At 44.7% G+C, this 22,476-nt stretch overlaps 2 protein-coding genes across 13 annotated transcripts in view; one reads left to right on the forward strand and one right to left on the reverse strand.

Moving 5' to 3' along the window:
• The window catches only part of LOC138748596 (suppressor of cytokine signaling 1-like), a 183,951-nt gene that overhangs the window by 22,339 nt on the left and 139,136 nt on the right, over positions 1-22,476 (forward strand). For 3 of the 9 annotated variants that reach the window (XM_069909058.1, XM_069909055.1, XM_069909057.1), the window contains exon 1: positions 19,851-20,145. The exons of the other annotated variants lie outside the window; for them this stretch is intronic. The gene's annotated coding sequence lies outside the window, so the exon portion shown is untranslated. Of the gene's footprint in view, positions 1-19,850; positions 20,146-22,476 lie in introns of those variants that run through there. 9 annotated transcript variants of the gene reach the window in all.
• Positions 4,092-22,222, reverse strand: LOC138748597 (uncharacterized). 4 transcript variants are annotated; one of them, XM_069909062.1, is made up of 5 exons: positions 22,110-22,222; positions 13,733-15,278; positions 11,380-11,416; positions 11,052-11,136; positions 4,092-6,283 (listed from the first exon to the last, which is right to left on the reverse strand). In XM_069909062.1, exon 2 carries the CDS (start codon positions 15,268-15,270, stop codon positions 14,551-14,553), a length of 720 nt encoding a protein of 239 aa, XP_069765163.1. In that variant the 5' UTR covers positions 15,271-15,278; positions 22,110-22,222; the 3' UTR covers positions 4,092-6,283; positions 11,052-11,136; positions 11,380-11,416; positions 13,733-14,550. The 4 variants fall into 4 exon arrangements, with proteins under 4 accessions (XP_069765163.1, XP_069765160.1, XP_069765162.1 ...); XM_069909059.1 differs by lacking the exon at positions 22,110-22,222 and having other exon boundaries at positions 13,733-15,741; XM_069909061.1 differs by lacking the exons at positions 4,092-6,283; positions 11,052-11,136; positions 22,110-22,222 and adding an exon at positions 11,159-11,295 and having other exon boundaries at positions 13,733-15,741.

Below are 22,476 nucleotides of genomic sequence, written 5' to 3' on the forward strand. Positions count from 1 at the left end.
AGAATTTAACATGTATAAAGTTCACCAGGCTTTGGTGCTCGAAAGGAAAATGTTTACCGCTCAGGAAGGTTCATGTAGGGTTTGCAGAGAGATTTGTTGTTCCAGGATTTCCACAACTGAAATGTAGAATTTCAGTTGTCCCTTCACAAATATTGGCAGTCACCTCAATGTCCTGCTGATGAAACTTGCTCCATCCGGGTTCCCCAGATGATAACCTCTTTCTCTCAGGCTACTACAGAGTTCCTTTCTGTTCTACTTATTCCAAGAGGAACATCAGACAGATAGCACTTCCAGCCATCTGCCACTTTGGAGCTTTCAGCTTCCAACCAGCTTCTCCTGCCTGTTTCAGTCGTCTTTCAGTGTCACACACACACTGGCTGAGAGAGCTTGTTTCACCCCTTCCCCCCTCTCTCCAACTGAGACTGCTAGAAAGCCCATGTGACTCTCTCACGCCACAAACCCCCACCCTCTTCAACAAACCACAGGAGTTATCCTTCTTGGTCAAGCTGTTGCCTTTAGGTAAACAAAACCCAGGTATGTCCTTTCTGTGAGCACTTTGTAGAAAGGTCAGAAGCCTTGTAATCAGCCACAGTCTCCAGTCCAAAATAATAGTCTATTCATTTTATGGCATCATTTCAATTAGCACCTACTTGTGAAATGTGCATAGCATTCTCCATAGTTTATGTAAAGCCAACTGAATATGAATTCTTCAGTATTTCAAATAAGATCTGTTTTAAAATATGTGTATGTATGTAATCTACTCCAATTTTGCCAAATTCTCCCAATATTTATCTACCTCATTACAACACCTTGATGACGACCTCAAGCCTGAAACGTCAGTTATGTATCTTTACCTTTGCTATATAAAGGTCCCTGTTTTACCTAGAGTTTGCTTTTTTACTTCAACCACAGATTTTTATGTTTTACCTTATGTCCTGTCTTGGCAGGTTTGAACCAGATGCCATCAATATTAACCTCTGATGTTTGTTAATTCCCTCCTCTGGTCACTCAAATCTCCTCAAGTTCCTCATGGTATAGCTGCCGCCGAACCTTTTTCATGATTACATCAACCTGGAGGCCCCAAGAGAGATCCTCAGAGAAGTCGGCACCCAGAAGTTTGAAGTCTGCTGCCCTTAATGAAGACTGGTGTGCGTTCACCTGATTTTCCCCCTTCTGAAGTCTTCCCTCCTCCATCTTTTTATGCAGGTTTCTAACTACTGTTCCAGATTCCTGACAAAGGACTTAGGCCCAAAGCGTTGATGACCTTTTACTTCCCATCGATGCTGCGTGACCTGTTGAGTTTCTCCAAAGCTTTTGTATGTTACCCTTGACCCCAGTTATCTGCAGACTTTCTCGTTATGTGTGCTTAGTTTACAGGCTACATCATCGGAGAAGAACAGATCAATGACAAATTAATGGCCCGTTTGTAAAAGTAAACCAACAATGCATAACGAAAAGAGAATGGATATTTCAAACAGGGAAAGGAGCAAAATTAATTTCACAAGAAAAAGAAACAAGCAGGCCATTTGGCCCATCGAGTCTGCTCCGTGAAACCTCCCTGAGTTAAACTGTTCTTGCATCTAGTTCCAAGTTTTGGCCTTGTCCCCATAACCCACAATACCCTGAATAATTAGATACCTATCAATTTCCCCTTTACGTTCCTGGCGCCACAGTTGCACATGGCAACGAACTCCACAAATCCATGACCCTCTGACTAAAGAAATTCCTCATCTCTGTTGTAAATTGGTATTTTTAAATTCTAAGACTGTGTGCTCTCTTGTCCTGGAATCACCCAATTTCATGTAATATTTTTGATGTAAGTGTTTGACATACCATATATATACTTGCGTAAACATCAATACCATATAATAGCCAACCCCCTTTTTTTCCGAAAAATTGAATGTTTTCCTATGACCCATGTAAAAACTCGATCCTCTTTTTTTTGCCCACACACCCGAGCTCCCGGTTTCCCGACCATGGACCCTCGTCTCGGCAGCCCACCCATCTGAGCTCCTGACGCCCTGAACGCGGACTCCCCCCCCCCGGCCCCCTGAGCTCCCGACGTCTTGAACAATGCAGGTACTTACTGCAAGTCAAAATTATGACACGAGTAATAGCCGACCCGCTCCAAATTTGACCCGAAAAATTGGTCCAAACAATTTTGACGATTGTATGAGTATGAACAGTAATGTTACCTTGAAGAAGGGCTCAGACCCAAAAAGCTTTAATGTATCTTTATCTCCTAAGATGCTAGCAATTTTTGACATTGTACGACATTATTTCCTTGCGTTGGAAAGGTTATAACAATGAAACATTTTGTGGTGGATTGTAAGTCTTTGTAATTCTTGATTTCAGAAGGCGTGGGAGGTTCAGAAATGTATACTGATGATTGTTCAACGATCAGTTACACGTGCCACACCTCGGCACATGAAGTAGCACTGTTTTAAGAATAAACACGCAATCGCAATGATGTATTTAACAATTTTTTTAAATCTATAAACACACAAAATTTCCCTCTTCCATTTTCTAAGGTGTGGGAGATTACCTGTTCACCCCTCAATTCATAGTGAAATTGTGAATGCTTTCCAAAACAAGCAAGCAGGGAGAATTCTCAAATTACATTCTGAGTAATTTCTGGAAAAAAAAAGCAGATAATGCAATGCTGGAGGAACTCAGCTGGTCAAATAGTGTCTTTATGGAGCAAAGATAAAGATACATCACTGACGTTTCAGACTTGAGCCCTTCATCAAGAAATAAGCAAAAAGTAGGCCGGCAGCTGAACTGGGCGCCTAACGACATTTTTCCATACCTCGATGAAGGGCTCAAGTCCGAAATGTCAGTGATGTATCTTTATCTTTGCTCCATAAAGGACACGGTTTGACCTGCTGAGTTTCTCCAGCGTCGCGTTTTTACTTCAGCCACTGTGTCTGCAGACTTTCGTGTTTTACTTCAGATTCTCGTATTTATAAGGCCATTGAGACCCATGACCTGATCTAATACAGTGGTTTTCAGACTTTTTCTTTCCACTCACATACCACCTTAACTAATTTCTATGGTCTGTGATTACTAAGGGATTACTTAAGGTGGCATGTGAGTGGAAAGAAAAAGTTTGAAAAGCACTGGTCCAATACATTAAAAATTTTGTGTGAAAAGTTTTTAGATAACAGCAAGTAAAAGCTTGGACACTATCAAGCAATATATGAGCTGCTTCAATGAAAAGTAGAATGCATGTGAAGCCCTGATTAATTTTGGGTGGCATGGTTAGCGCCCCACTGTGCAGCGCTGTCTGTAAGGAGTTTGTACATTCTCTCCGTGTCTGCATGGGTTTTCTCCGGGGGCTCCTGTTTCTTCCCACTTTTCAAAATATACCGGGGGGGTGGTGGGTTTGTAGGTCAATTGGGTGTAATTGGGCAGCAGGGGCTCATGGCCTCTTACCATACCTTCTTGAAATGCATTTATAGCTCATATATATGAATTTTAGGCTTAAATATGTAGAAATGTTCTTCCAGCCTCTTTAAACTTGTTTTAACCTTCTTCCTTAAAATGAAAATGGTTCGATAAAATCTGTTGAGTTCCAGTGTGTTTGCGGCAGGGCTCTGGGCAATCCATATTATATTATACTCTTTTTCCTTCCGTTCTACACTATATACAATTCTTTTAATACCTATATGGTTTTCTTTGTTGGGGTGTGGTTGGGAGAAGAAGGGAAGGGGTGGGGTTATAATCGTCATGTAACAAATGGAATTTTCATTAACTTAAGACTTTCATTGTTAACAGTTTATTACTTACATGTATGGAAAATACTTTTAAATAAAATATTTTTAAAGTGCATTTATTCAGCTCAGCAACTCTTTGATCTCTGTACCCGATTGCTTGCATTTGGCAACGGGGAAAGATATTTCATCACCAGTTCTTAATTGCTACTCCATTTGATTCTTATGTTGCCCGTGATATGAACTGATTGAGCTTGTAAGTCTATATTCTATGGCTGTGCCTCTGTCCCCCTATGTTGTTTGGCTCTATGAATGTTAATGTCAGACTGGTCCACCTTCTTACCGTACCAGGCATAATGTGTCAACAGTCAAGTCAAGTCAAGTCAAGTCAAGTTTATTGCCATTTGATTCCACAAGTACAACCCGATGAAACAGCATTCTCTGGCCCTTGCCATTTGACATTATGAGACACAGAGCTGATTTCTGACTGCCCTCTAACAAGCTCTTTCGCTACCAACGGTATTTAATAAGACTGGAACCATGAGTGTCTGCAGACGCTGCGATTGTAATAAAAGCATGCAGTAAATGCTGGAGGAACCCAGCCGGTCTCGCAGTGTCCATAGGAAGTAAAGATATATTACCGAGGTTTCGGGCCTGAGCCCTTCTTCAAGGTATGAGCAAAAGGAGGCAGGTGTCTGAATAAAGACTGGGAGAGAGAGGTGAAAGAATGGCAGGGAGAGGAGTCCAGACCAACAGACATAAGGTGTTAATTGGATATGATCAGAGGAGAGGTGAGAATTGATTTTGGCTCTGTAAAAGGAGACAGAGGGAAAAGGGAGGAGAGAGAGAGAGAACTATAGGAAAGGAGACAGGGAGTCAAAGATGGAGGGGGCAACGGAAACCGAAGAAGTCGATGTTAATGCCATGCGGTTAGAGGGTGCCCAGACAGAAGTTGAGATATTCTTCCTCCAATTTGTGGGTGGTTTAAGTCTGGCAGTGCATGAATCCATGGACAGACATGGGGATAGAAAGGGGAATTGAGGGGGGCGTGGCAAGATGGCGTAAGGAACAGACGTGCCTTCCAGTCCTCTCCTGACTCTAACTTATTGTTTTGTCTTTAAGTGCCCGTTAAAACTTTTTAAAAAAGTTTATAAATAGTATGAGATGTTGAATTAATACCTAATGGTACATTTGTTAAAAAAAAGTAAAAGGAAACATCAACAGATTGTCAAAAAATTATATTTTCCGAAATTATCTGAGCCTGCTTGTTTACAAAAAGCCACGACTCAGCGTGAAATGGATCCAGGAAAACAAGCGAAGAATTCGGCCTTGGAACTCCGTTTTGATTCCGTAAGTCTTTCTGAAGGTCGTTTTCAGCTGCCTTTAGAACAAAGGGCTGGCGGGATGCCAGTATTTCAAACAACGTCTACTGAGACTTTGACTACTGAATTAGCTGGGGCGCCACCAGTTGGAGAGTTAAAGAGTTGTTATTTGACTGCTATACCATCAGTTATAACAACTCTTCCAGATACTGACGTAACGAAGCTTTTAAAGGAGGTTTGGATCAAAGACAACCCTGACCATCAGCCTCCTGATACTTCTGGGGGGTCTGTGGCAGGGGCTCTTACACGGAGTCAAACTGCAAGAAAAGCTACTAAATTAAAAGAAGGGATAGAAGGTCCTCTGATTCCACAAGAACAGCAGGATCCCACCATGTCTGGATCTACTGATGTTGATATACTTTTCAAGAGTCTTGAACATAAGATATTTTCTTCAATGATGCATTTAGGTGATTCTATGAATAATCTTACTTCTAAGATTAATGCACTGGTGGATGTCAATACTCGACAGATGGCTGATTATGGAGCTTTTAAAGTCGAAACTATTGAAAGACTTGAGATGTGTGATCAAGGATTATCTGATGTACAAGATCAATTGCAAGATGTGAATAAAACAATTGAAACGTTACAGATTCAGAATAAAAATTTAGCAAAAAAGGTTGATTATTTGGAGAACCAATCCAGACGGAATAATGTGAAAATTGTCAGCTTGCCAGAAGGCATAGAAGGGCCAGATCCAAGAAAATTCTTCACTGAATGGATTCCACAAGTGTTGGGACAAGATAAGTTTCCTGAAGGTTTAATATTGGAACGGGCTCATAGAGCTTTGAGAAGGAGACCTTTTTCAGGACAGAATCCAAGACCTGTTCTGGTTCGCTGTTTAAATTACTGTGATAGAGAGACTATTTTACGTATGGCTATTAGAAATGCACAGCAAAACAGATCTCCTTTGATGGTTCAGAGAAATCGTGTTTTCTTCTATCCGGATTTGAGTCAGGAAATTATGTTTCAACGACGTGAATTTAATTCTGTGAAAGAATTATTGTGGAAAAATGATATAAGGCAACATTTAGATACCCTGCGGTACTGAAGATTTTTCAGGATGGATATCAACCAAAGTTCTTTGATAATCCTAAAGAAGCTATGGATTTTGCTCAGTCTTTACCAATTACGCAATTCCAGGAATGACGTCTCCAAAGAAGGCAGAGCTGCAAGAAGGGAATTTGATTTCTGGAAGAAATGGAAGAAACAGTGGTCGCAATGGCAAAGTTGATTAAAAAAAAAAATTAAAAAAAAAAAAATTATTTTTGTTGAGAAGATTTTAAATAGTGATGGGAGTTGGGAGAGGGAACTGGGTGGGCACCAATTTCCAGAAGTCATCAGCTGTGTGTGAGTTATCTCACACCCAATATTTTGGGGGAGTTACCGCATTAGGCGGTTTAAACAGGAGGAGGTAATTGTGACCTCTGACCTGTTTTTTTTTCTTTTTAATTAATTTTTTTTAATATATAACTTTTTAAAATTTTTTTTTAGTTTTTGGTTGTAATTTCAAAAGGGAATTAAGGTTTTTTTTTTCTTTTTCTTCTTTTTTTCTCTCATTTTTTCTTTTTTTTGTTTGTTTCTTGCTGTTGTGTTTTATTGAGTGTAAGAAATGTCTAAATTGAAGTTTGCTTCTCTTAATGTTCAGGGTTTAAATAATCCTATTAAGCATAAGAAAGTACTTGCCTATTTAAAAAAATTAAAAGTTGATGTTGCTTTTTTACAGGAAACTCATTTAACAGATAAGGAACATTTGAAACTCAAATGTGAATGGGTTGGGCAAGTTTTTTATTCTTCGTTTAATTCTAAGACAAAAGGTGTGGCAATTTTGGTACATAAGAATCTACCATTTCAGTTACAGAATGAAGAGAAAAATGGTGGAAGATTATTAAAATTAAATTGTACAATCTTTAATGAGGCATGGACTTTGCTTGATGTTTATGCTCCTAATGTTGAGGATACAGCTTTTGTTGTGGATATGTCTTTATTACTTGGACAATCGAACTCTAATGTATTGATTGGGGGAGATTTGAATGCGGTGTTGGAGCCTTTATTGGATAAGTACCCAAGAGTAATTAAGAAGTCTAAGATGGCAATCCAAGTGATTAATATGATGGCAGATTTGAATTTAATTGATATTTGGTGAAGAGTTAATCCTACAGAGAAAGATTTTTCTTTTTATTCCTCGCGACATAATTCTTTTTCTAGAATTGATTATTTTTTAATATCAGCACATTTGCAGGATAGGGTTACATCTGTGGAGTATAAGGCTAGATTGGTTTCGGATCATTCATTATTATTATTAGAATATTTGAGTTCACAAGATGTTCAGAAAGCTTCAAGATGGAGATTTAATACTATGCTATTGCAAAAACCGGAATTTATTAGTTTTTTAAAACAGCAAATTGAAATTTTTATTGGTGTTAACTGTAATTCTGTTTCTAGTCATTTTGTTTTATGGGATGCAATGAAAGCTTTTTTGCGAGGCCAAATGATCAGTTATGCCTCTAAAGTAAAGAAGGAGAGAATTAAAGAGATTGAAGACTTAGAGGAAAAGATAACTGCTACTGAAAAAGAATTTCAAAAACATGCTACCGAAATGCAAAAGAATCAGTTAACTAATTAAAAATTTAAATATAATGAATTACAAACATATCGGTTTGAATGTTTAATGAATCGAACTAAGCATAAGTTTTATGAATGGGGTGAGAAAGATCATAAAGTTTTGTCATGGCAATTAAAAAAGGAACAATTATCTAGGATTATACCAGCGATTAGAAAGAAATCAGGTATTACTTTTAATCAAAAGGAGATTAATGAGGAATTTTGTAATTTCTATAAACAATTGTATACTTCAGAATGTAAAGATGTAACTGGAGATGCAATAGATTTTTTCTTGGAAAATATTAACTTGCCACAATTGAATCAAGAAGATAGACAAGAGTTAGATAAACCTTTTACAGAAGATGAAATAGAAAGGGCAATAAGAGACATGCCGAATGGAAAGGCACCTGGTGAAGATGGGTTTTCTATAGAGTTTTATAAAGTTTTTTATGCTGATGTATCTTCTATTTATAAGGATGTATTACAACAAACTTACAATACTTTTCAATTACCTGAGTCTTGTTCTACCGCAATAATTACGGTTATACCAAAAAAAGATAAAGACCCTTTACAGGTTTCTTCTTATAGACCAATTTTATTGTTAAATGTAGATTATAAAATTATAGCTAAAATTATGGCTAATAGACTAGCTCAATATCTGCCTAAAATTATACATGGTGATCAAACGGGATTTATAAAAAACAGGTATGCGTCAGATAATATTTTACGGTTAATAACCTTGATAAATAAATCTAAATTTCAGTTGAATTATCCAATAGTGGTTTCATTGGATGCAGAAAAGGCTTTTGATAGAGTGGAATGGAAGTTTCTGTTCAAAGTACTTGAGAAATTTTGTTTTGGTACTTCATTTATTGGGTTGATAGCCTGAAGGCTAGAATTTCTGTTAATGGCCAAATTTCAGAATCTTTTAGTTTGACAAGATCTACTAGACAAGGATGTCTGTTGTCACCTGCTTTATTTGCTATAGTTATTGAACCTTTAGCACAATTAATATGTCAAAATGAAAATGTTAAAGGTATGAGAGTTTTGAATGAGGAATACAAGATTAATTTATTTGTTGATGATGTTTTATTATATATTTGGTGGATCCGGATACTTCTTTACCTGCAATTCAAGAATGTTTAGAAATTTATGGCCAATTATCTGGTTACAAAGTCAATTGGGCTAAAAGTGACATTTTACCAATTTGTAAAGGTGATTATTCAGTATATAAAAATATTACAAATTTGAAGTGGACTACACAAATTAAATATTTAGGAATTAATGTTAATACGGAATTTCAAGAATTATATTCAATTAATTATTTTCCTTTAATAAAAAGGATTAAATTAGATTTGATTAGGTGGAGGGATCTACCTTTGGGTTTACTAGGGAGGATTAATACCATAAAAATGAATATTTTTCCTAGAATACAATATTTGTTTCAATCAATTCCTTATTTTTTTCAAAAAAGTTTTTTTAAGGATTTATATAAAGCGATTAGAGAATTCTTATGGAAGGGAAAATTTCTGAGAGTAGCAATGAGAAAATTGATGTGGGATTTTCAATTTGGAGGTTTAAGATTACCAAATTTTCAGCATTATTATGAAGCAGCTCAATTCAAATTTCTTAGTGCATTAATGAATATGGACGATCCACCTAGTTGGGTAAAGATAGAAATGGCGGTTATTTTATAAAAATTTCCTCATGAGTTTTTGTTTCAATGGAATAAAAATTTATTACGAACTTATGATGTGCCAATATTGAAACATTTATTGAATTTATGGACAAGTAAACTTAAAAAATTGGGACTTAAAAATATATATTCTGGAAGATTGCCATTATATAATAATCAACTTGTTCCTTTTACGGTCTCCAATGCCACTTTGAAACAATGGGAAAAGAAGGGAATAAAAAATTTATCTGATTGTTTTTCTGAGGGTTGTTTTTGTTCTTTTGACGAATTACAAAGGAAATATGGTATTAGTGCAAATTCTATATTTGTATATTATCAATTAAGATCTTTTGTAAAACAGTTATGTGGTCGACATATGATTTTATTGCCTGAATCTAGTTTGAAGAATATGTACTTTCAATACCAAAAAAGGGATATATATCTGATTTGTATTGTATTTTACAAGAAATTGATAGTAAAAAAGACTGGGATAAAGATAAGTTGAAATGGGAAAAAGATTTAGGACATAAAATAGCTGAAGAAGCTTGGATGAAAATTTGTCAGAATAGTATTCGGAAATTAATTAATGCTAGACTAGTGATGATTAATTATAATTTTATTCATCAGCTATATTTAACGCCGGAGAAATTAAAAAAATTTGGTTTTAGTAAGTTGGATTCTTGTTTTCGATGTGATCATACTGTTTGGCTTTGTGATCGATTGCAACAGTTTTGGAAAGGTATTCAATCTGTTTTTAACAGTTTATATAATATCCATCTTGTATTAGATCCCGATATATTTTTATTAGGGAACATGCAATCATTAATCGATTTAGGTTTAGAGGATTATCAGATTTCATTTATTTATTTAGCTTTAGTTGTGGCTAAGAAATGTATAGCACTTACTTGGAAAGATAGAAATATACTAACTTTAGATAAGTGGTATTTGGAAATGAAATTTTGTTTGACTATGGAAAGGATATCTTTTTCAATTCAGGATAAGATGTCTTTTTATAAGTTAAAGTGGACTCCGTTTGCTAATTATATGCATTTACGTTTGATTTAAATATATGTTTAAGTGTGATATTTTAGTATTGACAATTTTTTTTGTTGTTGTTAGAATTTTTTTAGGTTAAGTTTTATCTCTTTTTTTTGTAAGTGGGTATTTTTTTCATATATAATATTGTCAATTTTATTAACTCTTCACTCTTTATTTTGGGGGGAGGGTTGGACTAATTTTAAGTTAGACTATTAATATTGTGTTACAATTAATGGGGGGGGATTATTTTGTGTAGTTTTCTGATGTAATATTGTAATCATACCTTTGTAAATTTTTTTTTCCTATTTTTCTTTAAATGTAATTCTTTATTGTATTCATGTTATAAAAATTTTAAATAAAGTCTTTAAAAAAAAAAGAAAGGGGAATTGAAATGGCTGACCACTGCTATTGTGGCATACAGAGCTAAGGTGCTCAATTAAGTGATCTCCCAATTTGTGCCCAGTGTCTCCAATGTAAAGGAGACCATAATAAGAGAACCAGATACAGTAGATGACCTTCAGATTCACGTGAAGTGTTGCTTCACTTGGACAGAGTTTTTGGGGCCCTGTGTGATGGTGAGGGAGGAGGTGTGGGTGCTGGTGGAGCATCTCCTCCCTCCCCGATTGTCCCTTTGGCACTTACCCCTGTGGCCGCAAGAGGACTCCTGTCTCGGCCCTCACATGCATATCCTCCAGTACCCGCACTGCTCTTTTTTTTGCGAATACCACTGGATTGGAAAAAAACAAAAGTTCATATTTCATATTTATTATCAGAGTACAGACTGCTCCCATAGCTCGGTAATTAGAGCACTGGTCTTGCACACCAGGGATCGTGAATTCGTCCTTCATTTCTGTGAGCGGCGCTGGACAAAGTGGCGACCCTCTGTCTTCCTTAAGATAGACAAAGTTAAAGAATTTCATGCATGCTACTTTCTAAATGTTGTATTATTTGACAATAACAGAATCTTTACCTTTATGATATCACATATAGCCCCGAGATTCTTCTTCCTGTGAACAAGGCAAAATTGCCACTTACTGGCAGAGCAAAAAAAAACTGTACACAATATACACATGTAAACAAGTTTAAAAAAACTCAACAAAGAAATAATGTAAGCAAACCGACTGTGTGATACAGAGATTTAAAAAAATCAATAAAGTGCAAAAATAAGTCCCTGATTGAGTTTGTGGTTGAGGTGTCTGATGGTGGAGGGGGAGCAGCTATTCCTGAACCTGGTGGGTGTTAGTCTTGTGGCACCGATACCTCTTTCCTGATGGTAGCAGCGAGAACAGAGCAGCAGCAATAATCTCTGAACAAGAAAAGGATTTTAAAATATTTTTGTGGCAGTTGGATGGTGCCAGAACAATAATCTTGCTCTCGGTGTCACCAAGACCCAGGAGCTTACTGGTTATTTTAGGAAGGAGGGTCGAAGGGAGACGGCTAGTACCTTTAAGTTCCTGGAAGTCTATATGTCAGATGATCTCTCCAGGAACCAGCAGATTAAGCCAACCATGAAGGCATAACAATGCCGCTACTCTCTAAGAAGATTGAGAAGATTTGTCATGTGGTCAAATACTTCTATGGGTGAACTGTGGTAAGTATACTAACTGGTGGTGACACAGCATGGTTTGGCAATTTGAATGCCCAGGAACGTAGTAGGCTGCAGAGGGTAGCAAACACAGCAAGTCTATCACAGGTTCCAATATCCCACCAGGGGTCATCCCGGTGACCTTGTCTATAAAAATGTCCAGAGCTACAGTCTAGCCTTCCAGGTTCGTCTTGCAGAGAGACAAGATCTCTTAGTGTTCATATTAGTTTATTAAAGCTAGGGTGAGGGTGAAGTGTTTGCACACCAGATAATGTCGCCAGTGCCTTATTGCTTCCACAATGACTAGGGCCTCCTTCTCTACTGCAGAGTGTCTTACCTCTGACCCCTCTAGGGTTCGCGAGAAAAAGGCCACTGGTTGTCCGTCTTGGTTTAGGATGGCTGCCAGAGCCACATCAGATGCAAACGTTTCTACTTGAAATGGGATCGACTCATCTATTGAAACATGGGAGCTTAAGCGATATGGTCCCTAATGTCCCTGAACGCTCTGGTGGCTGCTGGGCACAGTGGGAAAAATGAGGCTTTTATAAGTGGGCGGGCCCTGTCGGCGTAGTTGGGGACCCATTGGGTGTAGTAAGCAAACAGTCCCAAGCACCTTTTTAGTGCTTTCAGCGTGTGTGGCACTGGGAGGTCTAGGAGAGGGTGGATATGGGCTGGGTCTGGGCTGATTTTCTTGTTCTGCAATATGTAGCCCAGGATTGGCAACTTCCTGGCACTAAAGATGCATTTGTCCCTGTTGTATGTTAGGTTCCTTTCCTCAGTTGTCTGGAAGAAGCGTTTTAAATTTGTGTCATGATCTTTCTGAGTGTGGCCACAGATTGTCACAATGTCTAAGTAGGGGAACATCGCTTTCAGTTGGAACTCATCTGCTATTCGGTTCATTTCTCTCTGAAACAGGTACACTCCATTGGTGACACCAAAGGGGAATTGCAGAAATTGATACAGCCTCCGTCTGCCTCAAATGCCGTGTAAATGCGATTGCTGTTTCTAATGGGCAGTTGGTGGTATGCTGCCTTCAGGTCGATGGTGGAGAACACCTTATACTGCGCAATGTTGTTGACCATGTCTGCTATGCGTGGCAGGGGGTAGGCATCTAGTTGTGTAAATTTGTTGATTGTCTGGCTGTAATCCACTACCATGCGCAGTTTTTCTCCTGACTTTACTACAACCACCTGGGCTCTCCAGGGGCTGGTGCTCTGCTCTATGATGCCCTCCTGTAGTAGCCTGCAGACCTCTGTCCTAATGAAGGCTCTATCCCTCGGGCTGTACCTCCTGCTCTTTGTGGCTATTGGTGTGCATTCTGGGGTCAGATGTGTGAACAGCGGAGGGGGTTCTATGTTCAGGACAGACAGGCCGCAGTGTTGTTTCTTCGTAAGGCGTAGTGGGGGGTGAGGCCCGTTGTACACTATTGGAATGCTTTCTAACTGGCACTGAAAATCTACTCCAGGGCACAGAGGTGAGGGAGTATTAGTAATTTGAATCCTTCATATTTTGTGCCCTGGATTTCAAGAGTAACCCTGCAAAACTGTTTTACCTCAGCCACAAGGCTGCTGGCTGCTAACAGGATCCGGTGCTCACTCGGGCATGTGGGGAGGGCAAGGCAGTTGACTAACCCCTGGTCAATAAAACTTCCAGTGCTTCCACTATCTACTAAGCAATTTACCCTCACATCATTAATTTTGATGCACACAGTGGCGTCAGATAAATTGTATGGACTCGCCTGATTCATGCGGAGGGAAGCAAGTCTGGCATGTCCTTCCATCCGATAGTACTCGGCGTCATATTCATCTCCTGCGACTGTGACCTCTGCTCTGTAGCATTTGTCCAAGATGGCCGGCTGCACATGGCATTCTTCTTCTTCTGTTTGTCTGTGGAGAAAGAAGAGCTTTCCTGCCTCTCATTAGCATTAGAATGGGCCTTAGCTGTGGCCTTGGGATTTCTGCAGACTTTTGCATAATGGCCACATTTTCCACAGTTGGAACAGATATTTTCTCTGGCAGGGCAGAGGGCTCTGGGGTGCTTTCTTTGTCTAGAGAAAAAGCACTTTGGACCCTCAAGGTGTGCTGTGAATTCCTGTGAGGCAGCATACTTTTCTTTTTGTGGGGCTAGAGAGTCCAGCAGTGTGATGTTTGTCCCAGCCCCAGAGTCCTGTGAGTACTCCTCCAATTCTTTCCAATTCTAAAGCTACTGCAATAGTCTCTGCCTCATCTAACCCCACTATTCCTCTCTCCAGCAATCGATGACTCGTCTCAGTGGACCGTATGCCTGCAACAATTCTGTCCCTAATAAGGTCCTCCACATACTCCTGAGCTGATACTGCTTTAAAGTTTCAGCCTCTCGCCAGATCTTTCAGAGAGAGTATAAAGTCTCTGGCAGACTCCCCTACTTGTTGTGACCTGGTCATGAGGCTGTACCGGGAGTGGAGTTCACTTTGCCCCTCACTGTAATGCCTCTGTAAAGTGCTCATTGCCTCTTGATAGGACCTGGCATCCTGTATAAGGGAGTAAGGGTGGTCTTCCAGATGGGCTAACAGCAGCATTAATAGCTCTTTATCTGATGCCTCAGCCCCTCCATGTAATTCAGAAAGCATCTCTGCCAGCGGCTGAAGTGCGTGCCGGCTCCGGGATTTCTGGGGTCGAACTCCAGCCTGTCTGGTCGCAGCACATGGCTAAGCCGCAGTCTCTGGTCCCTTAGGTGTAGCAAGGGTGGACCTGGGGTATTGGGAGCTGCTGGTAGAGCCTCTGTGGGGCTTGTGTCTGCTGGAGGAGTAACCTGGGTGCTTGGGGCTGTTGGCTGAGTCTCTGGCTTTGGGACATTTGCAGCGGGTTTAGGGGGGATCCCAGTGGTAGCGTCAGGTCTCCGTGGTACTGGGGAAACTGCTGCTGGGGGAGTGACGGTAGCGGTGTCTGCTTTCCCTGACTCTGGAGTGGTCTGGAATTCTGCGAATACGTGACGATCGGGAGCATGACGTGGAGATCCTTCCACCCGCGCTTGTAGTGGCCTCTTTCTGATCGGACCGGGGTTTAGGGTCGGCGGTGCCTGTACTGGCAAACCCACGGGCAGGTAGGGCTCTTGGCCGTTTCTTACCTGCCCTATCGTACTTCTGTGTCTTTCCTGCATTCCACCAATTCCAGTACAGTGGAACCTCGCTGTCTCTGCCCTCGGATGCACGTGTGGGCTAGTCGCCCCTGGATTCCATTCCTCAGGAAGAGTCTCCAGGTGGTCGGGAATGTGCATTGGAGCAGAAGCAGCTTCCATCCTAGTAGCTATCATATTATTATTAAATTGTACTGACAATAACCACACCAGCAGTGCGAGTATAAGACAAGTTCAATAAACTAATATGTACACTCAGAGGTCTTGTCTCTCTGCAAGACAAACCTGGAAGGCTAGACTGTAGCTCTGGACTGGTTTATCGACAAGGTCACCGGGATGACCCCTGGTGACCTAGTGGTGTAATTACATATCAACACACCATTCATTAAAGGTATTGACATGAGGCGCTGCCACAAGAAGGCAGCCGTCATCAAAAAGGACCCCCGTCACCCTAAATTCAAGAACAGTTTCTTTCCATTGGCTATCCGGCTCTTGAATCTCTCCTAAGTACATTAATTATAACTTACTCCAACAGACACAAGAGAAACTTGTCCGTGAACTACTCTTTGCAGACGATGCCGCTTTAGTTGCCCATTCAGAGCCAGCTCTTCAGCGCTTGACGTCCTGCTTTGCGGAAACTGCCAAAATGTTTGGCCTGGAAGTCAGCCTGAAGAAAACTGAGGTCCTCCATCAGCCAGCTCCCCACCATGACTACCAGCCCCCCCACATCTCCATCGGGCACACAAAACTCAAAACAGTCAACCAGTTTACCTATCTCGGCTGCACCATTTCATCAGATGCAAGGATCGACAATGAGATAGACAACAGACTCGCCAAGGCAAATAGCGCCTTTGGAAGACTACACAAAAGAGTCTGGAAAAACAACCAACTGAAAAACCTCACAAAGATAAGCGTATACAGAGCCGTTGTCATACCCACACTCCTGTTCGGCTCCGAATCATGGGTCCTCTACCGGCACCACCTACGGCTCCTAGAACGCTTCCACCAGCGTTGTCTCCGCTCCATCCTCAACATCCATTGGAGCGCTTACATCCCTAACGTCGAAGTACTCGAGATGGCAGAGGTCGACAGCATCGAGTCCACGCTGCTGAAGATCCAGCTGCGCTGGATGGGTCACGTCTCCAGAATGGAGGACCATCGCCTTCCCAAGATCGTGTTATATGGCGAGCTCTCCACTGGCCACCGTGACAGAGGTGCACCAAAAAAAAGGTACAAGGACTGCCTAAAGAAATCTCTTGGTGCCTGCCACATTGACCACCGCCAGTGGGCTGATAACGCCTCAAACCGTGCATCTTGGCGCCTTACAGTTTGGCAGGCAGCAACCTCCTTTGAAGAAGACCGCAGAGCCCACCTCACTGACAAAAGGCAAAGGAGGAAAAACCCAACACCCAACCCCAACCAACCAATTTTCCCCTGCAACCGCTGCAACCGTGTCTGCCTGTCCCGCATCGGACTTGTCAGCCACAAACGAGCCTGCAGCTGACGTGGACTTTTTACCCCCTCCATAAATCTTCGTCCGCGAAGCCAAGCCAAAGAAGACTCCAACACTACAAAACTGCAATTGTAACGCGACATACAGTTAAGAAAAAACCCTGGTATCCGGCATTTTTGGGGATTGGCAGATGCCAGATAAGTGTATTGAGATTTTTGTTCCTCAAATTTTTTTGCTGGTTGCTTGAGACTGCCAGTTGCTTGAATTCTGGATACCAGGGGTTTTACTGTATTTTTTTCTTCTTGCAATATGGTAACTATGAATATTTGTTATCTATCTTTTGTACATCATCTTTTTCATTTATTTTAATGCATACTCTTGTACCTTTGTCATGGAGTATCTGGTCCTGCTGCAGAAAATAAGAATGTCGGAGTATCAGCACAGTGTACAATGTGCATGACAATAAACACCTTATCATTGCTCCATTGAAAGGGGCAGAGCACTTTCAAGATGGGAGTGTTGATGGGCACTGCACTGTCAGTGGGGCAGTACCGAGGCAGTGCCTCACCAATGGAGGGCCAGTACACAGAGTTAGTGCTACACTGCAAGAAGGGCAATAATGAGGGAAGAGCCTCCCTATTTGAGAGGCTTTGCTGAGAAGCACCATGCAATTCGAATGCCTTTGACAAAGAAGACCCACACCGAATGGCTGTGCTGAGGGAGTGCTGCTCTGTCAGATGGGCAAAATGGATGAAATGGGGCAATACAGAAGCCACACTGTGCTGCTGGAGATGGTGTCCCACAGATATTCAAGCAGAAGCCTGGTATGGACATACTCATGGGATGGTACCTGCCTCCCATTATCCCAAATGCCCTGCCCAACTCTCAGGAGTCCTCAACAGAGATGTTATCTGAGTACAGGAGAATATAAAAAATAGGAGCAGGAGTTGTCTGTCCAGCCCGTTGACCCTGCTCCGCCATTCAGTGAGATCATGGGTGATCTGATGATAGGCTCATCTCAACCTACCTGCCTTTTCCCCATTTTCCTCATTTCTCCTACTTTGTAAAACTCCACTCAAACGTCTTAAATATATTTACTGAGGTCACCTCCACTGCTTTAATGGGCAGCGAATTCCACAGATTAACCCCCTCTGGGAAAAGCAGTTCCTCCTCATCTCTGTCCTAAACCTACTCCCCTAGATCTTGAGGCTATGTCCCCCTCATTCTAATCTCACCCACCAATGGAAACAACTTACCACCTACCTCTATCTTATCTATGCCTTTCATAATTTTGGCTCCCTCATGCACCCGCTTTGAGATCATCAACTTCATTCCATGGCCAACATCCACCCTGATCTCAAACTCACCTGGTCCATCTCTGATAACACTCTCCCTTTCCTGGATCTCTCTGTCTCCATGCTTTCCACTGACATATGTTATAAACCCACAAACTCCCACAATTACCTTGACTACACTTCCTCACTCAAGGATTCTATTCCCTTCCCTCAATTTCTCCATCTCCACTGCATCTGTTCCCAAGATGAGGTCATCCAATCCAGATTTTCTGAAAAGTCTGCCTTCCTCCACAAATGTGGCTTCCCCACCCCCACCATCAATTCAACCCTTACCTCCACAAATGTGGCTTCCCCTCCCCCACCATCAATTCAACCCTTACCTGCATCTCCTCCATCTCCCGCTCATCTGCCCTGGTCCCCTCTGCCCCCAGACTCAGCAAACACAGGATTCCCCTTGTCCTCACCTACCGCCCCACCAGCCTCTACAGCCAACACATGACCCTCCTGAATTTATGGCCCAACAGGATCCCACCTCTAGACACATCTTCCCCTCTCCTCCCCTCTCTTCCTTCATTTGGGACCACTCCCTCCCCACCAATTCCACCCCCCCTCTCCCGGCACCTTTCCCTGTGGCCACACTTGCGCCCATACCTCTTTCCTCACCACAGTCCGTGACCCCAATCAGGCCTTTCAAGTAAAACAACTTTTCACTATCTTTGAACCTTGAGTCCATCCACCTGCTTTCCTGCAAATGGGTCCTTTTCAAAATTATCCTTTTGCCACTTCTGATACATTTCCTTCAACATTCCTTGTGAAAATTCGTTCCAGATCTAACAACTCGTTGGTGTATCCTCATCATCTACCAGTCACTTTGCAATGTTGCCTGACACGAAGAGGTTCTGACTGCTTCAGAATTAGAATCAGAATTTATTGCCATGAACATGCCAAGAAATCTCCGTTGTTCTGCGGCTGGCATCACTGCGTAAACATATGTATAAACCACATTTCAAAATAAATAAAAACAGTGCAAGAAAAAGGCAAAGTCAGACAGTGTCTTTGGTTCGTTGATTATTCAGGAATCTGATAGCAGCAAGGAAGGAGCTGTCCTTGTGCCGCTGAATGCTCGTCTTTAGGCTCCTGTACCTTTATCCCCGATGGTAGCAGAGTGAAGAGGGTAGTGGTGGGGGGGGGGGGGGCAGGAGGTCTTTGAGGACCCATCCAATTCCTCATTTTTATGCACTCTTAATTTTTTTTATAGTGATGTTGTAAGATGGTTATAATGGGAATGTTTCAGGTGCACGGACGCAGATAATGCGCCGGCAGACGCGGCAGGCGGAGGGCAGCCGGGACGTCCAGGTGGCCGCGGAGAAGACACCTTTCTGCCACCTGGACGTGCCGGCTGAAGGAGAGCCGCGTCCTAGCGAAGGCCGGCTCCTGTGTGACTGAGGCCGTATTCCCCACTGCTGCTTTCAGGTTCAACGGGGTGGTGGGGAATTATCCAAGCCGGAGAATATTCCTACAGGAGGAGGGTCCTCCACTTTCAGGTGGCCGCATGCCAGCCGCATTGGAGTAGGATAGGCGGATTTACAGTCAGGGGGGCATTCCGGCCACCTGAAAGTGTATGATGTACCGAATTTCAGGACTTGTTCGTGACAATAAATCCTGATTCTGTTCTAAGGCGATCAACCATCTGCAGCCCCCCCCTACTTTTCACCCCCCAAACCCCCCCTACTTTCCATCCCTCCCCCACCCCCCCTACTTTCCACCCCTCCCCCACCCCCCTACTTTCCATCCCCCCCCTACTTTCCATCTCCCCCTACTTTCCATCCCCCCCCACTTTCCACCCCCCCCCCACTTTCCACCCCCCTACCCCCCCCCCCCCCAAAACCCCGGTCCTGAAGCTCGAGGGTTAATTTGGAGAAGCAGTGACGTGTGCGAAAGTAAAACCAACTTCGAATTTCTTGGAAAGACTGTGTGCGGCGGACTTTTCTTGTGAAATAAACAGAGAGAGAGAGAGAGAGAGAGAGGGGGGGGTCGCTTCAAACAGACGACAAGCCTGCGCAGAGATAGAGAGAGCCCGTCCCATACAGCTCAACCTCCCGAGGGGGGCGGGGTGCAGGCGCTCTGCACCGGCAGATCGGAGTGAACCCACGGGGGCAATGCTCCGCCAGGCAAGCCAGTGGCCACCCATCGCAGCGCCTCCAGCCTCCCAGCCCATCCCCGGCGGGTCGCTCAAAGTCCCAGTTGGAACGGGGCGGTGCAGGGAGCGACAATGAGCCAGTAGCCCAGGTGAGTGAAGTTTGAAGCAAGGGCTGCGCTTCGCTTTTCACTTGAAACGGAGTGAAAAAGCCCAGCAGGTGAAATTTCCCCAGCGCTTTACTGAAGGGGGGCGGTGGGGGGAGAGAGAGAGACCCATCTCCAGTTTAATGTTCTGCAACTATCTGTTGATTCTCTCCATCTATTTGCGAACAAAAACCACTAAAACTTGAGTTTTCTTCGTGTGTGGGGGGGTTATAGTCTCAGTGCGAGAGAACTTGCTGGCGCTAGAGATGGCTCAGCGTTTGGAGTGGCCGCCACATCACAACTGCTTCTCATGGGACGAATCCGGGGAGAACGGGGGGAAGGGGGTCTCCGGGAGAGGGAGCTGGGGGGGCGGTCTCGGGGAGAGGGAGCTGGGGGGGTCTCGGGGAGAGGGAGCTGGGGGGGGTCTCGGGGAGAGGGAGCTGGGGGGGTCTCGGGGAGAGGGAGCTGGGGGGGTCTCGGGGAGTGGGAGCTGGGGGGGTCTCGGGGAGAGGGAGCTGGGGGGGTCTCGGGGAGAGGGAGCTGGGGGGGTCTCGGGGAGAGGGAGCTGGGGGGGTCTCGGGGAGAGGGAGCTGGGGGGGTCTCGGGGAGAGGGAGCTGGGGGGGTCTCGGGGAGAGGGAGCTGGGGGGGTCTCGGGGAGAGGGAGCTGGGGGGGGTCTCGGGGAGAGGGAGCTGGGGGGGTCTCGGGGAGAGGGAGCTGGGGGGGGTCTCGGGGAGAGGGAGCTGGGGGGGTCTCGGGGAGAGGGAGCTGGGGGGGTCTCGGGGAGAGGGAGCTGGGGGGGTCTCGGGGAGAGGGAGCTGGGGGGGTCTCGGGGAGAGGGAGCTGGGGGGGTCTCGGGGAGAGGGAGCTGGGGGGGTCTCGGGGAGAGGGAGCTGGGGGGGTCTCGGGGAGAGGGAGCTGGGGGGGTCTCGGGGAGAGGGAGCTGGGGGGGTCTCGGGGAGAGGGAGCTGGGGGGGTCGGGGAGAGGGAGCTGGGGGGGTCTCGGGGAGAGGGAGCTGGGGGGGTCTCGGGGAGAGGGAGCTGGGGGGTCTCGGGGAGAGGGAGCTGGGGGGGTCTCGGGGAGAGGGAGCTGGGGGGGTCTCGGGGAGAGGGAGCTGGGGGGGGTCTCGGGGAGAGGGAGCTGGGGGGGTCTCGGGGAGAGGGAGCTGGGGGGGTCTCGGGGAGAGGGAGCTGGGGGTTCTCGGGGAGAGGGAGCTGGGGGGGTCTCGGGGAGAGGGAGCTGGGGGGGTCTCGGGGAGAGGGAGCTGGGGGTCTCGGGGAGAGGGAGCTGGGGGGTCTCGGGGAGAGGGAGCTGGGGGTTCTCGGGGAGAGGGAGCTGGGGGGGTCTCGGGGAGAGGGAGCTGGGGGGTCTCGGGGAGAGGGAGCTGGGGGGGTCTCGGGGAGAGGGGAAGGGAGCATGGGTGGGGTGGGTCCCGGGCGTCAGGGAGGGGTTCCCAGGGCCGTGGCGGGGACTTGAAGAGGGAGGGGGTGGTCCCGGGGGCCGGTGGGAGGGAGAGGTCCCGGGGGCCGGTGGGAGGGAGAGGTCCCGGGGGCCGGTGTGGAGGGAGAGGTCCCGGGGGCCGGTGGGAGGGAGAGGTCCCGGGGGCCGGTGGGAGGGAGAGGTCCCGGGGGCCGGTGGGAGGGAGAGGTCCCGGGGGCCGGTGGGAGGGAGAGGTCCCGGGGGCCGGTGGGAGGGAGAGGTCCCGGGGGCCGGTGGGAGGGAGAGGTCCCGGGGGCCGGTGGGAGGGAGAGGTCCGGGGGCCGGTGGGAGGAGAGGTCCCGGGGGGCCGGTGGGAGGAAGAGGGTGGCGGGGGAGTTCCCAGGTATGGGTAGAGAATCCGATTCAGAATATTATTGTCATGAACAAGTCATTTAAAATGTTGTTTTGCGGCAGCAATACTGTACAAACATTAATATAAACTACCATACAAAATAAATAGCAATAATGGTGCAGGAAAAGTCAGACAGTACCTTTGGTTCATTGATTATTCAGGAATCTGATGGCAGCGGGAAGAAGCTGTCCTTGTGCCACTGAGTGCTCGTCTTTAGGCTCCTGTACCTTTTCCTGATGGTAGCAGAGTGAAGAGGGTGGTGGGGGTCTTTGAGGATAGCGGCTGCTCTGTTAAGAGACACGCCCTCGTGTTGACGTCCTCGATGGAGTGAAGTCTGGTGCCCGTGATGTCGCAGGCCCGAGTTAACAACCCTCTGGAGTTTATTCTTGTCCTGAGAGTTGGCGCCTCTGTACCAGGCAGTGATGCAACCGGCCAGAATGCTCTCCGCGGTTCACTTGTAGAGGTTTACGAGAGTCTTCGGTGACGTACCTGAATCTCCTCAGACA

The sequence above is a fragment of the Narcine bancroftii genome, chromosome 13, assembly GCF_036971445.1.
Source record: "Narcine bancroftii isolate sNarBan1 chromosome 13, sNarBan1.hap1, whole genome shotgun sequence".
Taxonomy (NCBI): domain Eukaryota; kingdom Metazoa; phylum Chordata; class Chondrichthyes; order Torpediniformes; family Narcinidae; genus Narcine; species Narcine bancroftii.